Below are 21,578 nucleotides of genomic sequence, written 5' to 3'. Positions count from 1 at the left end.
AAAAAAAAAAATTAGTTTATAACCAAAAATTATAATTTTAAATTTTTTTTTACATTTTTATTTTATTTCTTTATATTATTATTTGTTTTTTTTTTCTACATACTGTCACCCTAGCAGTACAGTGTCACCATGGTGACACTCTACTACTTGTGGGGGGGTGATGAAGATTTTTTTTTTTTTTACACTGATTTCTTTTACACCCATAAAGGCTGTAAAAGCAATAATTTCTCCTTCTCTCTAGCTGCATTCCTGCAGCCTTTGAGAACTACTGTGAGCTGCTTGTCACATGGTATAAGGCTGTTGTGAATAGCCTTGTACCATGTGACCTCTGTGATCATTCACAGATTTCACACGTAGTAAGCAATGATGTCAGAAGTGCCATCTTGCTTACTACACTGCATGTGATAACTGATTGGCCAATCAGTGATCACATGATCGGGACCTCGCACAGAGGTCCCGTACGACGATCGGTGTTCCACTGTATCGCGGTGCTGCGTGCTTCCAGGGAGCGCGCACAGTCCATAATGGCAGGCGCCGTTTATGAACGGCAACCCGCCCCTGGACTGCCACCGTCCGGCCATTTATATACAGCGGCCGGACGGCAAGTGGTTAAAGGGTGTCCTGCTGATTGCTTCTTACTAATGTCATGCCCTTCTGGCAGCTGTGGACCTCATGCATTATGTGTGTTAAGAGCAGTGGCTGTGGCTGTGAAAGCTGCTCTTTAATTAAGAAACCTCTTGTGTTCCTTTCACATAATGCAACATGTTCTGTGAATGGGAGAGGGAAGGATGCATGTCAGGATCCTCCCTTTCACTAACAGAACATATTTCACTTAATTTATGTGTATATCTTCTCATTCTTAAAATATGACTCCACAGAGCTGATTATGCCAGCATTTGTGGAGGTAATTGCTGGAAATGCTGTTGAAAACTGTTAGTTCTCCCTACTGCCTGTGCTTTTCTGGCCTTGGCCTACTGCTCTGCATTATTTGTGCTTATGTAGTTGACCCTGTAGGATGCTTGTATAACATGTTAGCATACACTGGTTAAAAAAACTTTTTTCAAGGATCTGAATGGTGCAAAATGAATGAAACATAACTCCTTAATGAATGTTTGTTACATTCACAGTCCTATCTCAACAGAAGGTTAATAGGTCAGTTCCAAATCCCTCATCCCATGTTCTAATACAAGTACAGAAATTATTTTACAGGTGGAGGCCACTGACATTTTTTTCCCTACACATCTTTTCTGACTTTGCTAGTTTTGCATTTGGCTAGGGTCAGTGTTGCTACTGGTAGCATGAGGCGATACCTGGACCCTACAGAGGTTGCAGAGGCAGTTCAACTCTTCCAGGATGGCACATCAATATGTGCCATTGCCAGAAAGTTTGCTGTGTCTCCCAGCACAGTCTCAAGAGTATGGAAGAGATTCCAGGAGACAGGCAGTTACTCTAGGAGAGCTGAACAGGGTCATAGAAGGTGCTTAACCCATCAGCAGGACCGGTATCTGCTCCTCTGTGCAAGGAGGAACAGGATGAGCACTGCCAGAGCCCTACGAAATGACCTCCAGCAGGCCACTGCTGTGAATGTCTCTGACCAAACAATCATAAACAGACTTCATGAGGGTGGCCTGAGGGCCCAATGTGCTCTAGTGGGCCCTGTGCTCACTGCCCAGCACCATAGAGCTTGATTGGCATTTGCCATTGAACACCAGAATTGGCAGGTTTGCCATTGGCGCCCTGTGTTTTTCACAGATGAGAGCAGGTTCACCCTGAGCACATGTGACAGATGTGAAAGGGTCTGGAGAAGCCATGGAGAATGTTATGCTGTCTGTAACATCGTTCAGCATGACTGTTTTGGTGGTGGGTCAGTGATGGTCTGGGGAGGCATATCCATGGAGGGATGTACAGACCTCTACAGACTAAACAATTGAACTCTGACTGCCATTAGGTATCGGGATGAAATCCTTGGACCCATTGTCAGATCCTATGCTGGTGCAGTAGGTCCTGGGTTCCTCCTGGTGCACGACAATGCCTCATGTGATGAGAGTATGCAGGCAGTTCCTGGAGGATGTAGACATTTATACCACTGAATGGCACCCATGCTCGCCTGACCTAAATCTAATAGATCATCTCTGAGACATCATGTTTTGGTCCATCTGACGCCGCCAGGTGTGCAGGAGCTCAGTGATGCCCTGGTCCTGATCTGGGAGGAAATACCCCAGGACACCATTCGTCGTCTCATTAGGAGCATGCCCCTACGTTGTCAGGCATGCATACAACCAGGGGCATATCTACTGCGAGGCAAATAAGGAGTTTGTCTAGGGCGGGTGGCACCACCCCCCCGGAAGACGGGACCTGGTGAGCAGCATCGGACAGAGCCATGCAGGGCCGCCATCTGAGGGGTACCACTGGTACTCCTGTAGGTGGCCCGGACAGCAGGAGGATCGGTGTGGTGGGTGAGAGCAGTTGCAGAATGATGCCCTGTTTATCTCTCCCTCCAGCAGCTGAAAGCCGGTTTGAGGTTTCTCCCCCTCTCTCTCCTGTCGGCTTTCTGCTGCAGGAGGGAGAGACAGACCTGGCCAGATCGACGGGGTGCCCTGGTGTTCCTGAGTGGCCGCTCTCCACTGAGCTCCTTCCCCCATCCGTAATCAGAGCCAGGACCAGGGGACAGCCTGGAGCAGGGAGAGGAGAAGAGAGGAAAGAGCAAGGAGGAGGTGAGCTGTGTTGTGTTCTCTGGGCTCTCCCTCCTATCGTTCATTCAGCACATGAGACACTGATAGATCGTATGGGACTGTACACTCACAGTGCAATTAACACCCCCTGCCCATATTTCCACATTTCCTGCTGCCCGGAGATCAGCAGCCCTTGGAGGAGGTAGGGGGAGGGGATTAAACTGTGTGTTTGTATACAGTCCCATAGGATCTATGAAAGAGAGAGAAAAGAGAGAGGGAAGAGAGAGAAGAGAGACAGAAGAGAGAGGGAAGAGAGAGAAGAGAGGTAGAGCATCATATATATACACACACACACTCATTGAACTCTCTCGCTCTCTCATTGGGGGGGCGCATAATTTTTGTGTTGCCCAGGGCAGCACAAAGCCTAAATACGCCACTGCATACAACACAAGCACGTGGGGGCCATACAAACTACTAAGTACCATTTTGAGTTGCTGCAATGAAATGTCAGCAAAATGGACTAGCCTGCTGCATAATTTTTTCACTTTATTTTCCGGGGTGTCTTTGAATTCAGTCCTCTGTAAGTTGATAATTTTCATTTCCATCAAACAATGGGGCATCCTTTTGTTCCTAACATATTACCCAGTTCATATCAGAATAGATATCTAGCATGATATTTTTCCCCATTGGGATCGGATGTGTTTTCGAAGTGTTCCTTTGTTTTGAGCAATGTATTATCTTGAATAAACTTCATAGCAACTTATTTGGTTCCAGTTCAAAGTCTGTGCTCTAACTGGCCACATGGAATGTACATTATAATCTACTTTGTGAAGTTTTGCATCAAAACTGTCTTCAATACTAAACTGATACATATGTGGCAGACCAAAGTAATGAGTCCAGTGGGGAAGTAAATTCCCCCATCTGTTGCAAATTAAATGTAAAGGTTTTCTGTTTTAAACTAAGATCAGTGGTAATTGCATAAGACAATTTTACCTAAAGTAATATGTTTGTAGTACATTTTGACACTTCATGAATGCATATATCATGTCATCCTTAAGGCTCCATTCACACCCAAGTATTTTGTAGCTCAAAGCCTTCAACATCCAAAATCCCAGTAGTGGTCATTCACACAAAAGAGCTCAGACCTCTGTAGCTCAGTGCCTGGCACTCTAAAACCTACATGAGCTACTTTTAAGGCATATTTGGCAATTCTCAGTCCCATATATTTCAATGGGAATGGCTGTAAAAGCATTTTTTTATCATATATACAGGCATATCTCAGGGTTGTTTTAGTATTTTTGAACTGCCCCCCCCAGTGCTTTTCATTGACCAGAACAAATATGCAAGAAGCTTGAGTACACATGCAGAATGAAATATGCTAATACAATACTTCAAAATCCTCAAATTAAAATGCCTAAAACTTGCTCTGTTAAGATGTATAAACAGCCTAAACCAATCACAGTGATCGCAAGTGTAAATACTGGCGGTGTTTACACACAGCCACCACTCCCCTTTACTCTCACAGCAGAAAAGAAAGGAATGAGAAGAAGGGAGGGTTGCTGTTCTGTATGCAAATATATGTATTCACAGGAGAAAGGCAGCAAATGTTTTTTGGGTGGGTGATTCACTCAGATGTAGTGCTTTTCATCACCTTCAGTCCAGTCAGTGAAGTACATTTCAGGGTTTTTGCCTACTTTTATTTAAAAGTACAATTAAAAAACTCAAGAAAGGTTAACCTTGTGCGTGTTTTCAGCACAACAACAACAAAACAGACGTTTTCCAGCCTTCTGGCTATCCAGTCTCTGTAGTCCTTGAGCCTTTCTCCACACAAACCCCCCACTTTGTCACCTCCAGCTTTGTGCCAAACAAACTGCCCCACTTGGGCTGCACTGGCTCCTAGCTGATTATACACAGTATCTTATATCATCTCTTAAACAAGTATTTTCTAACCTTTTTTAAGTCCAGCCAGCCTTCTAAAATTATGCATAGTCTTGGGGCACACCAATCTAAGGCCTTGTTCACACAAGCATACTTAAGTCTACACCTGTGCTAGGACCATGTTTGCTTCCACGGGGATGTGCAGGTGTCCCATGCATCTGTGTACAAGCATTCCCATCCAAGTCAACTAAGATGCAGTGACTGCACAGACACAGCCGTTGCTCCCAATTTGACATTTGTGTGGGTGCTTGACACTGAACTCATACTATCTGTGTTCAGGGACATGCATCCACACCCACACAAATGTAAAATTGAGAGCAGTGGCTGTGTCCATGCAGCTGTGCATCCCAAATGACATGGGTGTAGCGTTAGGGGTCACAATGGTGATACCCCCATGCTCCAGGGAGCCCGTGTGGCTTCCCTGTTACTAGCAGACAAGGAAAGCCTGGGACACCAACCTCCCACACATCAGCAAAGCTGGCCAGCGGTTTCAGCTGGCTACACAAGAGGGAGCATGGCTGGTTGTGCACTTCATTTGCTATCTGCCTCCATTCCTGCACACCTCATTTGCTTGCCAAAATATAACACTGAAGCAATGTTGAGGACAGCTGGATCTAAGGGGTGGTGCGCTGCCCCCCATGGATGCCAGGATTGGTAAGTTCATCCTCCCATTTTCCTACTGTACTGATCCTGTATGCAGGACATACTGCATACAGCTGCTCCCACCCGCACTGCACACAGCCTAGGTTGGATTCTTGTACAGATAAAACTTCAGTCTGCACTGTGTGTAACTGGCTGTTGCAGTTATGAAAAGAGAAATTCTCATATCGAAAAGGCAGCACAGCTGAAACAGCCAGCTACACACTGTGCATATTGAGGCTGTCTCTGTACAAGAATTCAACCTCAGCTGTGTGCATTGTGGGAAGGAGAGCTCTGCCAGTAGGGACTCCATCCTTTGCACTACTGACCCTGACCTCTGCCCTACTGACCCCTGTCCTATACCCTGCTGACCCCATCCTCTGCCCTGTTGACCCCATCCTCTGTCCTGGTGACCCCGTTCCACCCTGCTGACCCCTGTCCGATGCTTTGTTTACCCACTTTTCTGCCCTACTAACGCCTGTCCTTTGCCCTGCTGATCCTTGTACACTAACCCCTGTCCTTTGCCCTGTTGACCCCATACTCTGCATTGTAAACCCCTGTACACTGTCCTTCTATCCCCTGTTGACTGCCCTGTTGAACCCTGTTCTTTACTCCACTGATCCTGACATCTGCTTCACTGACCCTTGAACACTCCCATTCTGACCTCCCATTCTCTGCCCTGCTGGCCTCTGTACCCTACCCTAAAAACTGCTGACCCTATCCTCTGCCCTCCTGACTTCCTTTCCTTTGCATCCCAACATTTTTTTACTGCACCTCCACATCAGACAGGCTAGATTTGGTCCTGTTGTTGAGTCGGACACCCTGAGCTACCTGCTCTCATTTTGGACTGGTAATTAACCAGCTATTAGCGACTACTAATTTATAGATGCAGGAATTGGGACTGATCTGTCATGTGATGATGCAGGAATTGAGGCTGATCTAGGGTGTGAAGGTGCAGGATTTGGGGGGATGTACCAAATCCTGTGAAGATCCAGGAATTGGGGTGATCTGAGGTGTGATGGTGCAGACATTGGGGTGATCTGAGGTGTAAAGGTGCAGGAGTTAGACTGATCTGAGGGTGCAGCCACTCCGTCCTGCTCTGTGTGTGCACCTGTGACTGCATCGCCCAGTCTACAGGATGTAACTTTTGGCTGTGCAGAGCAGGGTGAAGGCAGTGCTCCAGTCATCTGCTTGGATATGTCAGTGACTGATGGAGTGCATTCAATATAGATTCTGTATAAAAGTTTTTAGAAACTTGTTAGATAACTTGAAATCCCCCACACCTATAAAAAGAAAAAATCCCATCATCATTGGTGGTCAAGTGACACTTTAACCCTCCCCCCTTTCCGGTTACACTTATACAGGGTGTCATGGCAAGCCCTTTTCCTCATCATCGCACTCTCTGCTCAGCCGCCCTGTCCAGCCCAGTACAGCCCCTTCCGACCCTGGTCAATCATGCAAGTGCACACAATGTGGGGGCAAGCAGGCCACACTCTGAGTTGCTGGGTAAAAGCTGTGAGCTTGTACTGTATGTGAATCTGGAAGTCAGGGAGGCCTCTGAGTTTCCTCTTTTACATACAAGCATACCGCTTTCATGCGACAGCTCAGAGTTTGGCCTGCCTGCCCCCACCTTGTGTACATGTGCAGTCGGCAGCAACTTTGAGTATCTTGGCATGCAGTAGAAGCAGAGCGTGGTAGAGTTGGGAGCCCAGGTCAACCTTTGCATTGGGGCCCACAAGCTTCAAATTACACCCCTGTGAAATGACGTGAATGGGACTGCCTGCATGTGGATCTATGGGATACCTGTGCATCCCCGCATAGGCAAACATGGCTCTTACACTGGTGTATGCTTAAGTGCGCCCATGTGAAAAAGGCCTACAATTTAGTTTGTGCCAGAATTCGGTATTATAGTATTATAGTCAGTATTTTGTGATGAAGAATTGTCTGTGTACAATATTCGAAACATGAGCATTAGTGGCAGAGTGGTCAGGGAGCAGAAAGTAGCGGCAGGGCAGTCAGTGAGTAGTATGCAGTGGAAGGATAGTCTAGGAGCAGTAAGCAGTAACAGGGCAGTCAGTGAGCAGTACATAGTGGCAGTGCGGACAGTGAGCAGTATGTATTGGTAGGGCTGTGAGTAGGCAGCGCGTAGTGGCAAGGTGATCCCTGAGAAGTATGCAATAGCATGGAGTTCAGTGAACTGAACATAGGGACAGGGTAGTCAATGAGCAGTATACAGTGGCAGGGTGGTCAGTGGTCAATACGTAGTAACAGGGCAATTATTGAGGAGTAGATAATGCCATGGAAGTCAGTGAGCTGTATCTGGTGGCAGGGTCCTCAGTGAGCAGTACATAGTGGCAGGGCAGGCAGTGAGCAGGACATAGTGGCAGGGCAGTCAGGGAGCAGTAAGTAGTGGCAGGGCAGGCAGTGAGCAGTATGAAGTGGCAGGGTACTCTGGGAGCAGTACGCAATAATAGGGCAGACAATGAGCAGTATGCATTGGTAGGGCTGTCAGTGGGCAGTGCTTAGTGTCAAGGTGATCCCTGAGCAGTATTCAGTGGCATGGCAGTCAGTGATTAGTACACAGGGGCACAGTAGTCAGTGAGCAGTATACAGTGGCAGGGTGGTTAGTGGTGAATATGTAATAACAGGGCAGTTATTGAGGAGTAAATAATGCCAGGGAGGTCAGTGAGCAGTACCTGGTGGCAGGGTCGTCAGTGAGCAGTACATAGTGGCAGGGCAGACAGTAAACAGTACATACTGGCAGGGCAGTCAGGGAGCAGTAAGTAGTGGCAGGACAGGCAGTGAGCAGTATGCAGTTGCAGGATAGTCTAGGAGCAGTACACAGTAACAGGGCAGTTAGTGAGCATTACGTAGTGGCAGGGTAGATAATGAGCAGTATGTATTGGTAGGATGGCCAATGGGCAGTACGTAGTGGGAAGGCAATAAGTGAGCATTATGCAGAGGCTTGGTGGTGAGTGAGATGTACATGGGGCAGGGTAATCAGTGAGCAGTATGTAGTGGAAGGGCAGTCATTTGTTAGTACATAGTAATGGGGCAGTCAGTGAGCAGTACCTAGTAGCAAGGTGGTCAGGAAGAAGTATGTGGTGGCAGGGCAGTCAGGAAGAAGTATGTAGTGGCAGGGCAGTTAAGGAGCAGTATGTGGTGACAGGGCATGTAGTGAATTGGAACAGCATGCTGCTCATTGGAGCAGCATGCAGTGGTGGGGCAGTGAGCAGTATGTAGTGGGAGGGTGGTCAGTGATCAATACATGGTGGCAGGGTAGTCTGGGAGCAGTATGCAATAACAGGGCAGTTAGTGAGCATTACGTAGTGGCAGGGTGGACAGTGAGCAGTATGTATTGGTAGGATGGCCAGTGGGCAGTAAGTAGTGGCAGGGCAGTCAGTGAGCAGACAAACACAGGGCTGCAGACTCTACACAGGTGCCCGATGTGCTCCTTAGTAACCAATGACATCATCAGTTGGTAGATCATGAGAAGGCTAATATTTGTATTGCAACCTATGGCTCTCTGTAAAATAAAGCAGGCTTGGATCATGCTACTTTGTGCAGTTTTTAGCATTTTGCAAAGGCTCAGCATCCCGAAGAGCCCAGATGGCACCCTAGGGTGCTGTGGCACACCAGTTGAGAATGGCTGTTTTAAATTGCCTCTGAACAGTAATGATTGTGGCATTGTTTTTTACTTCTTTCTGACTACATTATGCATATATGGGGTGGCAGGAAAAGTAGGCCTTAACGTCCAGCCGACACACATATGCATCATGGTGGTCTGAAGTGAGCTGAAGGTACACTCCCAACACACTGACCAAGCTGTTTCTAACACCGTTGGCCATGGTTTCTGATAGGAAGCCATTTGCAGAGCCAGTCACAGCAATCAAGTGATCAGAAAACCGCTCTGTCCCTTGGCAATAAAGCTCACCCAAAGGGCAGCCAGGAGGTGGCCTGACAGGGTTAAAATACTACTGACCACCAATAATGGGGTAGATGGGTGGATAAAATGTTACTGATCACCAATGATTGAGGGTATTTTATTGCCATAAAACATATTGGGAGGATTTGGCGCACTCACATCTTGCCTATACACCTCGGTTTTAAATGCCAACCTAAAACTTTATGCCAGGAAGCAACTCTAAACATTATCTATTAGAAATGAAAATATACTATAGATGAAGTTATATTAGAAGTGAAAGCTAAATGTAAGCAATCCCAATGTATGGTCTTTTTTAATAAATCACCCCAAAAGATAAAATCTATATCTCTTTCAAAAACACTATTGCATCGCTGAGAAATTGGCAAATTATCACAGCACTGAAAACTGAAATGGTCTGGAAACGAAGGCACTATATCATGCTGATATTGAGGTGGTACTCAACAAAGCTGATTGCATTGAACTTGCAGCATTTGTGGAGGTAAGTGCTGCAAATACTGTAGAGAACTGTTGGCTCTCCCCACTGATCATGGTTTTCTAGCCTTGGCCTGCTGTTCTGCATTATTTGAACTGAAGGAGTTGGCCCTGTAGGCATCTTTGGGAGATACTGCTACAACCTGAATAGAATTGGGGGAGGAAGCCTGCAGCAGCAGGTGGACTGCAGGGAAAGCTAATATTTGGATGTAGCATTTCCTGTATAGCATATAACAGAGGGACTTGGAGCTCACAAATTATACTCACCTCCCAAAACTCTGCTGGAGTTTTCCAATAGGTCTACAAAGACTTGACACTGGTTACTGCATACAACAAAGGCTAACCAATTTTTGTGTTTACCAACACTCAGTAGACCTCTTTGAAGGCTCTGAAACCAAGATATAATATAAGGTACATGAATGTGGCTCCTTCAACAAAGTTAATTATGTGTCTCCTAGATTGTAAGCTCCAAGGAGCAGGGCCCTCAAATCCCTCTTGTATTGAACTGTATTGTTGCTGTATTGTCTCCCGTTATATTGTAAAGTATGAGCAAACTGTTGGCGCTATATAAATCCTGTATAATAATAATGTGTGGTGCTATTTACTTAGAGGAAATCAATTAACATTATATATGCTGTGTCTTATCCCTGTAAGGCTTTATGTGTAGAGCAAACACATTGTATTTGTGTTTTATCCTTGTATGGATTTATTTGTAGAGCAAATACATTTGTATACATTTTGTGTAAGCATACCATTCATTGTGCCTGTGCTACCAGTGTGGAATGGATGTTTCTGTTGAGCTTTCCTAGACTGCATTAAAATATGGAGTCATCAGTCTTAGGCTGGAATGCCATTATTTCCTTCAAGTACATTTGGTAACAGATCTGATTGTTTGTTTTTGTTTCTTTTTTTCAGGTGTCCCAAAGGAGCGCCCGATTAGGTAAAGCATACCATAAGAAACTTCAAAATATTAATTTATTGTTGTGACCACACATACTTTCCATTTCACCATAACCCCTCCCCATTTTTTAATTGAATGCCTATTCCAAGAAATAATTTTTTCTCTTTACACAAGATTTTCGTCTTCATAAGAATTTCTGTAGAATTTATTTGTCTGTAAAGTAAAAAGAAACAGTCAATTGCTAGGATTGCAAGGATTGTTTTATAACAAAATAGATTTCACTGATTTTCTTTTTCACTTATGCAATAGCCAGTTATGTTGACTGAAGCAAAAACTTTCTCTCTGGTGTACGCATAGCATTATCTTTGTTTCAATTTTTATATATCTCCTTGAAAAATTTAAAGTGGAAATATGGCCAAAACCTAACTAAGCTTAAAGCTGCTTTAAGGCAAAATGAAAAGGTATGTGCAAAACACCCCTCTTCCCCTCAATCACCTAATATCAACCTCTCCAGCCTCCCCCATCATTTCTTCTATGCCAGCAACTAACCAAGACTTGGTGCTTCTAGGTAATGGAGAAACAATGGCATCCTCCCATGATGCATTGCTGGAGCCTATCAGCCAATTGCTAGACCCAAGCACTATCACCTGTCGGAGAGGATGATGTTACTGCTCCATCAAAGCTCTGATATTGATGGATGGTATTTTGCTGGTGGCTGAAACAGAAATAGGAGTGGTGGGGGAGTCCTGTAGCGGTGAATACAATGTGGTCAGGTGTTGGCTTTATATAGGCACTGTCACTGCACCCTGAATAGGCAAAGTGACAATGTCCCTTAAAAATATAAACCTGATCAAAACCTAGCTAAGCTTAAACCTGATGCTACCTCATAATCACTATACTAACTACCTCATATAGGAAAGATACTTTTACTCACTCAATCTAAAGACCCCTTTGTTCTGGTTATGTGATCTTTCCAGCAGCCGACTTCAGGCTGAGACTTTTATAGTCTCACTAATTTAATACCATAGGGGGGTACCTGAAGCCATTTTGCCCAAATATTTTGAAATTTATAAGAGCTCCACTATGCTGAAAATTAACTATTCTCATTTCAAATTTAATAGAATGCTGCTATACAATTTATCACTGTACAGGTGCATCTCAATAAATTAGAATATCATCAAAAAGTTAATTTATTTCAGTAATTCAATTCAAAAAGTGAAACTCATATGTTATATAGATTCATTACACACAGAGTGATATATTTCAAGAATTGCTCTACTTTAATTTTGAGGATTACGGCTTATGGCTAGTGAAAACCCAAAATTCAGTATTTCAGAAAATTAGAATATTACATAAGATAAATAAAAAAGAGGATTTTTATTACAGAAATGTTGGCTTACTGAAAAGTATTTCCATTTACAGTATAGTATGCACTCAATACTTGGTCGGGGCTCCTTTTGCATGAATTACTGCATCAATACAGTGTGGCATAGTGGCAATCAGCCTGTGGCACTACTGAGGTGTTATGGAAACCCAGGTTGTTTTGATAGTGGCCTTCAGCTCATTTGCATTGTTGGGTCCGGTGTCTCTCATCTTCCTCTTGACAATACCTCACAGATTCTCTATGGGGTTTAGGTCAGGCGGGTTTGCTGGTCAATCAAGCACAGTGATACCATGATTAGGTATTGTTACTTTTGGCAGTGTGTGCAGGTGCCAAGTCCTGCTGGAAAATTAAATCAGCATCTCCATAAAGCTGATCAGCAGAGGGAAGCATGAAGTTTTCTAGAATTTCCTGGTAGAGTGCTGCACTAACTTTGGACTTGATAAAACACAATGGACCAACACCAGCAGATGACATGGCTCCCCAAATTATTACTGACTTTGGAAACTTCACACTGGACCTCATGCAACTTGGATTTTGTGCCTCTCCACTCTTCCTCCAGACTTTAGGACCTTGATTCATAATTACATGCACATTTTACTTTCATCTGAATCCACAGAGCAATAGTCCAGTCCATTTTCTCTTTAGTCCAGGTGAGACAAGGAATATGACAGTTGTAGCCGATGTCCTGGATAGGTCTGTGTGCAGTGGCTCTTGAAGCACTGACACTAACCGTAGTCCACTCCTTGTGAATTTCCCCCCAAATCCTTGAATGGTCTTTGTTTCACAATCCTCTCAAGGCTGTAGTTATTCCTGTTGCTTGTACACCTTTTTCTACCACACTTTTTCCTTCCACTCAACGTTCCATTAATATGCTTGGATACAGCCCTCTGTGAACAGCCAGCTTCTTTAGCAATTACCTTTTGTGGCTTACCCTCCTTATGGAGGGTGTCAATGACTGTCTTCTGGACAACTCTCAAGTCAGCAGTCTTCCCCATCATTGTGTAACCTACTGAACCAGACTGAGAGACCATTTAAAGGCTCAGGAAACCTTTACAGGTGTTTTGAGTTACCTTTGTCACAATATTCTATCTTCTGAGATACTGAATTTTGGATTTTCACTATCTGTAAGCCATAATCATCAAAATTAAAAGAAAAAAATGCTTGAAATATATTAATCTGTATGTAATGAATCTATAGAATTTTTTAAATTGAATTACTGAAATAAATGAGCTTTTTGATGATATTTTGATGATTACTGAGATGCACCTGTAGATGTATGTGGCAAAATTTAATTTTGTACAATCAAATTTCTAGCAGGAAACAATGTTCTGTTAAACCCAATCTAAAATCAACTTGCCCCAAAATAGAAATATATGGATTGCATGCAAAATGTATTATGCTGAACAACATATTTCTAATATCTTACTAGTTTAGGATATCTTCAAGTCAAACACATCAGATACGATGTATGAAATCTTCTGGGCTGGCCCACTTCTAGTACAATCAGTACTATCCCGAGGGCTAGTCCATCAAAGTCAATAGGGGTTCTATATGTCTAATAGTCAATAAACAACTGGGTTTTGAGAATCTGATATCAAGATAAAAGCCTTTAATATCTCTGACCATTCATCCTCTTAGACGTTGCATATATCAAGACACCATTGCTCTCTGGATTTCAGGGAATATTTAATTAAATATTTAGGGATAAGTATGTTGTACACAGAGGAAATAATACCCTTTTATATAATCAGACTGCATCACATCCTCTACCACTGGGATCTTATATTATCTCATAGGTGTTCTCCTTGGAGCCTACTGCATAATGCAGTTGTAAATACTAATAAAAACCTTGTTTAGGTATAGAGAACTCTTCCCAGAGCTGTTGAATTGATATTAAGAGAATCATTGGGATACAACTGGTTAATTCCTAAAATATCACAGTATTTCCATAGGGCAAATTCTGCCAACTTTGCCACCTCCTTTTACATATAGTTACCCAAAATAGGTGTAGACAAGGAAACCCCTTTATCCCTAGCGTATTCTTAACCAATTTCAATGCTGTATTCCACAACTAGAAAAATGGGGCAGCACCTACAGAATAGAAAATCCATTAACTCTAATAGATCTAAGTTTCCCTCACAGGCATTTATCAATTGATATAGAGGGAAGATCACCTTACTACAGCCTTCAAAATCTGGTGTTTGTTTGGCTATATAATATATCCATATATTAGGGGTAGCAATGCCACCCTTTTCAGTCAGATGCTGAAATGTCTTTATACATAATTTAAGGGTTTATGTCTTCTATGTAAGATCTCTAAAGATACCCTTCATTTTTCTTAAGGTTTTCTTTGTAATTTAAATTGAACTATGAAGTACATACTGTATAATAATTGAGGCGCCCAGATTATATTTACTACACTAAATATGGCAGCTATAGATAAAGGGAGGTTACACCACAAATTACACTGCCTGAAATTTAACAATAAGTGAATACAAATGTATTACACTTTAAGACTTATTTAAATTATCACTCCTAAATATTTAATAGTGGTAGCCATCTTATTGGATGTGGCAGAGATAGGTAAAAGGGATATTAGTTTAGCAATGGGTAATAATACAGACTTACGTATTTACTCAATTAATAATATTGAAAAATGACCAAAGGTAGAAATTATAGCCATAGCATTTCCAAAAGAACGACATGTATCACCTAAATACAAAAGAAAATCACCTGCATATAAGGCTATTTTTCCTCTATAGGAGCTAATTTAAAGCCATTGATGTCTGAGAAATGTCTGATCATCGCTCTTCAATAGCTATTTAAAAAATAATAGAAGGCATCCTAGAGGAGTGCCACATTGTCATTTAAATTGAGGAGATAAACAGTTCTTTATTCTGATTTATACACTGGGATCTTGATTTAAATGTAAAGCCATTTGATAAACTAGGGGCTGAAATAAGTTTTTATTCATCACTGCCCATGAATAATGCCCTTAATACTAATCAAAGGCTTTAGATGCATTTGGAGATAGTATCACTATAGCTTTCAGATTATTAGAAGGTATTTGTACATTAAAAAATGACTCTAAATGTTAGATTTATTAGGCATAGATGAGTCAGGATTTATTTGTTTTTTTATCTATTACAATAATTAATCACTTGACCTCTGGAAGGTTTTACCCCCTTCCTTACCAGAGCATTTTTTTTTTTGCTGTTCAACACTGTTTAATTGGCAATTGCTCGGTCATACAAAACTGTACCCAGATGAAATTTATATAATTTTTTTCACACAAATAGAGTTTTCTTTTAGTGGTATTTAACCACCACTGGGTTTTTATTTTGGGCTATATAAATGAAAAAGAAATACAATTTTTCTTAGTTATATATAAAATTCTTAGTTAGCTATAAAATTGTGGCCAAAATATATTCTGCTATATTTCTTTGGTAAAAAATACCCAAATTGGTGTATATTATTTAGTCTAGGTGAATGTTATAGAATGTTATACAAACTAGGGTATATACACAGTATTTGAAAAATGAGGCCCTAAAAAGCCAGGACAGTACAAATACTCCCATAATTACCCCTTTTTGGAAAGTAGACAGTCCAAGGTATTTAGTAAGAGGCATAGTGAGTTTTTTGAAGTTGTAATTTTTTTTCACAGTTTTTGGACATTGAAGAATTAAATTAGTTTTTGTTTAACATACTGTTATCAGTGCAGTACTGCATCATCATTTAACTGGAGTGGTGGTGATCAGAGATACTGACTGGTAACTAGTTAAATTTACAAAAAAAATTTTTTACATACTTTCAACAGAGTAGTTCAGTGTCACCATAATGCAGTGGTCACAGGAGCTGCACACTGCGTGCCCCTAACCCAGAGCAGGTTGGATCATGTACATTGTACATGTATGTGATCCAGCCTGCCCATAACACCCTGCCACAGTGAATGTACTGTGCTGGGCGGCAACCTGTTAATTTAACAGTGTAACATAGGGACTGGCAATACCCTGAGCTCAAATGATGCATTATTAGTGTCTAATAATGATGTAAAAATATTCTTTTTGTAAGTCTTTTATATGTCTGCTAGGAGGACCCCCCCCCCCCCCCAATTTCCCAGAGTCTTATTATTAAGTGTTGCCAAAGCTCTTTTGAGTTATTCCAGTCACACCCGACTCGTATACTATTAGTTTTGGACCACCACTACTGAAATGGAAGGTATCATGCTTGCAATGTGCTTTCATTTATATTGCAAGATTAAAGCTTCCACCCCCTCTTCTTCTTTTTCAGCACCTGCATATTCCAGGCTCATGTCTAGAATGAAGCAATAGAAGTGAAGTCTCTGGGGTGAAAAACAAGAAGAATCCATTGCCCTAAGTGCCTTTTTGTTTTTAAAAAGAAGAACCACATTTTGTTTCAGTACATTGACTTTGTAAAGTAACAATGTTTTTGTTTAAAACATTTAAGATCTAGCCAAAATCTTTCAACAGTTATCCTTGCTCGAGGCTTATGTGCTAGATACACATGGGGGTGATCTAAAAAAAATATGCTTGTTAACAATAACGTGTTTATTTCTTGGGATGACATCTCTCATGAACTATAGCCAAGAAATCCTAAAAGAACAGTACCTCTTGAAGTGAAAAATGTTTTTTTGTGTGATTGTAATTCTACTAAGCCGAATATATATGTGAAAAAACTGATCTTTGGAATTTGAATTACTTTCTTTCTTTTCATGGATGGATTTATGTATTTGTTTACTACAACCTTGGCAATGTGACCTCCTCCCTCATGCCAGTTTGTACTAGTCAATACATTTAAAAGGAGCCAGTGAAAAAAAAATCAAGATTAACATTTCAATAAGTACTGAGAGAAGTTTACCTATATATTATTATTAAAATATCAACGAAAAAATATACAGTCTGTAAATAAACTTATGTCAATGTTCCTTTCTAATAAAAAGATAACAAGATAGCTGACACAGTACGTGTTAAAATCACATTTAAATTCCTAATTGGTAATAATATACCTACAGTATGTTGCTTCAGAATAATCTATAGTAGAGATAGTAGATTATAGCAATACATGCAGCTTCTATTTGACAGGTGGCTTTTGGATTACACCATCCCTTGCCTTCTACATGTGGTATCAAAGCAGTGAACATCATACTAATCATGCAACCTGCCTCTGATCTTGCCATGTGCAGACTGATTACTTGGAAGAGATTCAACCAACATGCCTGTCCAAATGGGTAGAAAATGGTTTATTCAAATGGTTTTTATGTGGTTTTTAGTCTTGCCATGGCATAATCTCCTTTCTACCCAGCAGATAATACAGCCAACTATATGCATTCGGCACTGCGGCTATGAAAAGCTGCAGTTCCCATACAGTGAAGGATCCTGTCATTGATCCTCTCCTTCCTCTTCTCTTGTTCATTCTTCACAGAGTACAAGGTGCTCTTTGAATGAACAAGGGGAAGGATTCTTTCACTGTATGAGAGCTGCAGCTCTCATTGTGCTTGTAGTTGTAGTGCTGAATGAACAGCACTGGTTGTATTATTCAGCAGGTGCAGATTTAAATAATTCTGTGGTTAAAAAAAATACTAAACTGAGGATTTAGCACACCTAACAGGAGGTATTTTTTCCCTTAAGAGCTTTAAGGTTCATCTGTCACTTTGATAGCCTAATCATAGTCGAGTAGCTGAGGAGTTGTTGAAGGCCCTTTTGCAAGGAGAATTGCAATGTAAACACTGAATAGAGATCTCCAGGAATTTCCTGCAGAAAAGATAGTAAGAGGCAAGTGCAATATGTTAGCTACACCTATCTTAGTGCTATGCTTTCCCAATTTCAACTCTTAAACTCTGCAGAAAATAAATTGCTACTGTAAACCAGTGTTCTGTGGGCTTGCTACTTCTTGTATCTGGTATATTATATATTATAAAATAAGTTGTGCCTTAAACATCTATGGGGCAACTATTTGATACATCTAATTCCATTCCCAAAATACTGGGGACAGGAAGTAGGCTGCATGTTTTCAAAGTGGAGAGCTAACTCTACTATTAGACTCTCACAATTTTTGGAAAGCTGTGCCTGAGAAAATATAATTAAAGTGGTTCTAAAAGCACATTTTTTTTGTACCTTAATGCATTCCCTGTGCTAAGGAAAAAAATGTCTCAGTATTTGTATCACCCCCCTTGCCTCCCTAATTACTTACCTATTTCAGTCCAGCGCTTTGCCCATCTATAGCAGCGCTGATCTCTGTTCCTCTCCTTACAGGATACAGTGGCAACAGCGGGAGCTATTGGCTCCTGCTTCTGTCAATCAAATTCTGTGAGGAGGGAGCGGGAGATGGGGCCAAGCTGGCTTTGTGTGTCTATGGACTCACACAGCCCAGTTCGGGAACAAGTCCACAGGTGTGCCCCCATAGGAAGCAGTTAGCTATGGGAGCAGGCACAGAAGAGGAGGAGCTGACAGTTCTGGCAGGGGACCCGAGAAAAGGAAGTTGGGTGCAGCTCTGTGCAATACCATTGCACAGAGCCAGTAAGTATAACATGTTGGTTATTTATAGAAAAAAATAAAGCCTTTACAACGGCTTTAACTCATTACACTTGTCTCCAGCTGTCCTTTGCAAAGATAATTCCTGGAGATATATTTTAAGTATCAGGAAACCTAACCACACTATGGGTTAGAATGCTAATTTACAGTTTGATACTTACTTCTGATAGAAGTCTGAGAGATTAGTCTGATAGAAAATACAATTATGTAATCTGCTATGCAATCTACTGTAGCACAGTGAACAAAATACTTTATATATTGGCTTGGTGAAGTTTTCTTGCACCTTTTAATACATAATCTGCTTTTCCTTTGTAGCTTTTCCCTGTTTTTTGTGTAGTTATATACAGTATATTGACAAGCATTTATTTTTATTGTTTGCAGTTCAGATAAAAAAATTACTTTCACAGAATCTTGTGCAGAGAAAATATTGGTGTCTTTGTCTATTAGGTAAAGGAAATAAACATTGTTATTTGAACCAATTTTAAATCCAAAAAAATAAGGTAGAAAACGTTGGCAGTATAATTAAGTAAATAGGGAAGTTCAACCAATTTTAGTTGGAGAAATTACTATAAAGTTAGCTATACACTAGTATAATTTTGTTTAAAATTTTTTGTTTAAAGAACATTTGTTTGACTTTCTAATTGATTGTGATCTTAAATCTCCATTATTTAAGGAAGCAGCATAGACATTTTTTCTTGAATGAACAAATTTATTACAGCATATGTGGTTTTCATTTGGGAAATTACATTATTTTAAAAATCACATGTTAATCTGACTACACCCACTGGTTGATATTTGTGTTGCTTCTTTTTTTCGTTATTTGGATATTTGTTTTACATTGATGCACGCAAACTATTGATAAAGTTATGTACTGCGTATGCCTTTCTATTGAGATTGATTTCTCCTGTAGGTCTTGCATAAAAATTACAAATAGCAATTAAAAAAAAATCACGTTAAAAGCAAAAAAAATTTTGAAGTACTTGTGAACGACATTTGCAAAGTCATTGATTTTACTGAGAATTTTCATAAGAATGTTTGTTTGAAATTTCACTAGTGTGTACCCAGCTTAAGGCACTTTGTTTGAAATTTTGATTTTGAAAATTTCTTTGGGCTGTTCATTGTAATAGCCAGGTTATATTAATGACAGACTGCACAGCATTTTAGAATACATTAGGAAGCTATGCTTAAAATGCGCAGCTTATAGACATAAGGCACTAGTTTAAAAACAAATATATAAAAAGTTTATTGGCATAACTATCTTAGTTTGGGTCATATGATGTAGTTCAACGGCTCCAAAATTAAAAAAAAAAACAAATAAAAAAAAAATATATATATATATTTACTGTATCTCTGGGAGTGCTTTACAAACAGGCAAACAGCTCCTACTTGTGATGTCACTAACATTTCCAGAACTACTTGTCCCATTTTTCTTGAAGCTCACTACTCATGTGGGTTTGCATGGGCATTTACTTGTTGAATTATGAATAACAACAACAACACAGCCCGTGAAACATATAGCTACCAAGAATGTAGTACCAATCAATAAATGGGCAGATGTTCTAATGGGTGCGGCAACCATAGTTCTCAATTTTTAACTTTGACCACAAAACACCTTGGAATGCAGAATAAGCTACGGTACACAGGCAAACACAGGGGTGGGTAGCGGGCCAGACTGAAAAAGGACATAAAGTTAGAAGGGTACAATCCATAGCACTAGAACAATAGGATGATTTCAGCACTATGCTTTTGAATTTCTTAAAGTAAAAGTATACTTCACCAAGAAAAGTACTAACCTTCTACAAACTAGCCCTTCAGGCTATACTGTGCCATAAACCCTTCACATCAGCTGCTCATGACACAGCCTTTGCCAATGTCAACATCTTCCAGCCAAACTCATATTCACTTATTATCCACATCTGCAGTTAGCCTTCATACAGATGTATAATCTCCCACGCATCTCTAGTCTCTGCAGATAGCCTGATCCAAGACTATGATGGCTTACTGCATAGGTGTAACCAGCACCAAATTAGATTTTGGCCAAAGAATACAAAAATCAGAACAGGCCATGAATGTTCTGAAAGTAAGCAGCTGAGTTTTAGCGTCTGATAGAATGGTTTTAGCTTAAGAGTTCTGGCTGGGGTAGTGAATATGTGTAAATATATGCTTGTCCTGTAAAGACAACACAGCATTTATCAAGTGAACCACATCTGTCGCTATTACATGGGATTTTGATGGATGGGTTTTCATTTTTGCCTGGACTTTGAAGGTATTTCAAACATACTTTGCCAAGTACAAACATCTGTAGGAAGTAAGGAAGCTTCAGATTCAGGCTGGGAATGGAAGATATTTAAACTATCAAAAACATTTTTCATTTTTAGAATTTATGTGACAATGGCAATACTAAGTTTTTTATTGTCTGTTATTTCTGTATAATTATATATTGTTTAAGTTCATTCTGTATGCCATTTCATTGCTTGTATTAGAACTGTTTCTAGATAGCTGTCATGATTGTATGTTCCCCTTGATTTTCTTGAATTTTGAGTTACAGGTATGTGAAAATGTATGGCATAATAAAGTTTTCATCACAACCATCTGTCACAAAATACTGAAAATAAACACATTTTAATATTTTGTTATTTCTCTGTGGATTGCATTTCACAGACATTCACATATGAACTAGACAATACATTTGGAACAATATAGAATTTGAGACTTATACAAAAAAAAGGGGGGGGCTTTTGCTTTGGCCAGAAATCTTTTGTTCGGATTTATTGCTAGGCAGAGCTGTTCCTCCATGAGATGAGGTGATAATCTTGTCTCACTATTCCTTGTACTGAGCAGTTAAGGTTCTTTCCCTGCCTTTTGAGATGGTACACTACTATTGATTGCAGAGTAGAATCCAGTATGCTAGATTTGAATTAATTTCTGATTCCTTAAGAACAGGTCATTTCAATAGCATGAAATCCTAAAAAAATTGGGTGCAATATTAACATTACATTTCATAGGAGACAATAGGCTCAAATATTAAGACAAACCTGTGATGAAAGAAAAGGCAAATAAAAAAAAAGTTTTAGAT

General features: G+C 40.7%; 1 protein-coding gene across 1 annotated transcript in view; it reads left to right on the top strand.

The window, feature by feature from the left end:
- Nucleotides 1–21,133, top strand: part of TGFBI (transforming growth factor beta induced) — a 130,689-nt gene extending 109,556 nt beyond the window's left edge. The window contains exons 16-17 of the mRNA XM_089694081.1: nt 10,582–10,606; nt 16,242–21,133. Of these exons, the coding sequence (XP_089550207.1) occupies nt 10,582–10,606; nt 16,242–16,282 (66 nt within the window). The 3' untranslated portion in view covers nt 16,283–21,133. The remainder of the gene's footprint in view (nt 1–10,581; nt 10,607–16,241) is intronic.
- Nucleotides 21,134–21,578: the final 445 nt, after the last annotated feature.

This window comes from Staurois parvus, unplaced genomic scaffold (genome assembly GCF_062004578.1).
Source record: "Staurois parvus isolate SC_StPar_1 unplaced genomic scaffold, SC_StPar_1.0 ptg000648l, whole genome shotgun sequence".
NCBI classification, from domain to species: Eukaryota; Metazoa; Chordata; class Amphibia; order Anura; family Ranidae; genus Staurois; species Staurois parvus.
Note: the sequence above shows the minus strand (reverse complement) of the source record. Positions and strands in the feature narration are given on the sequence as shown.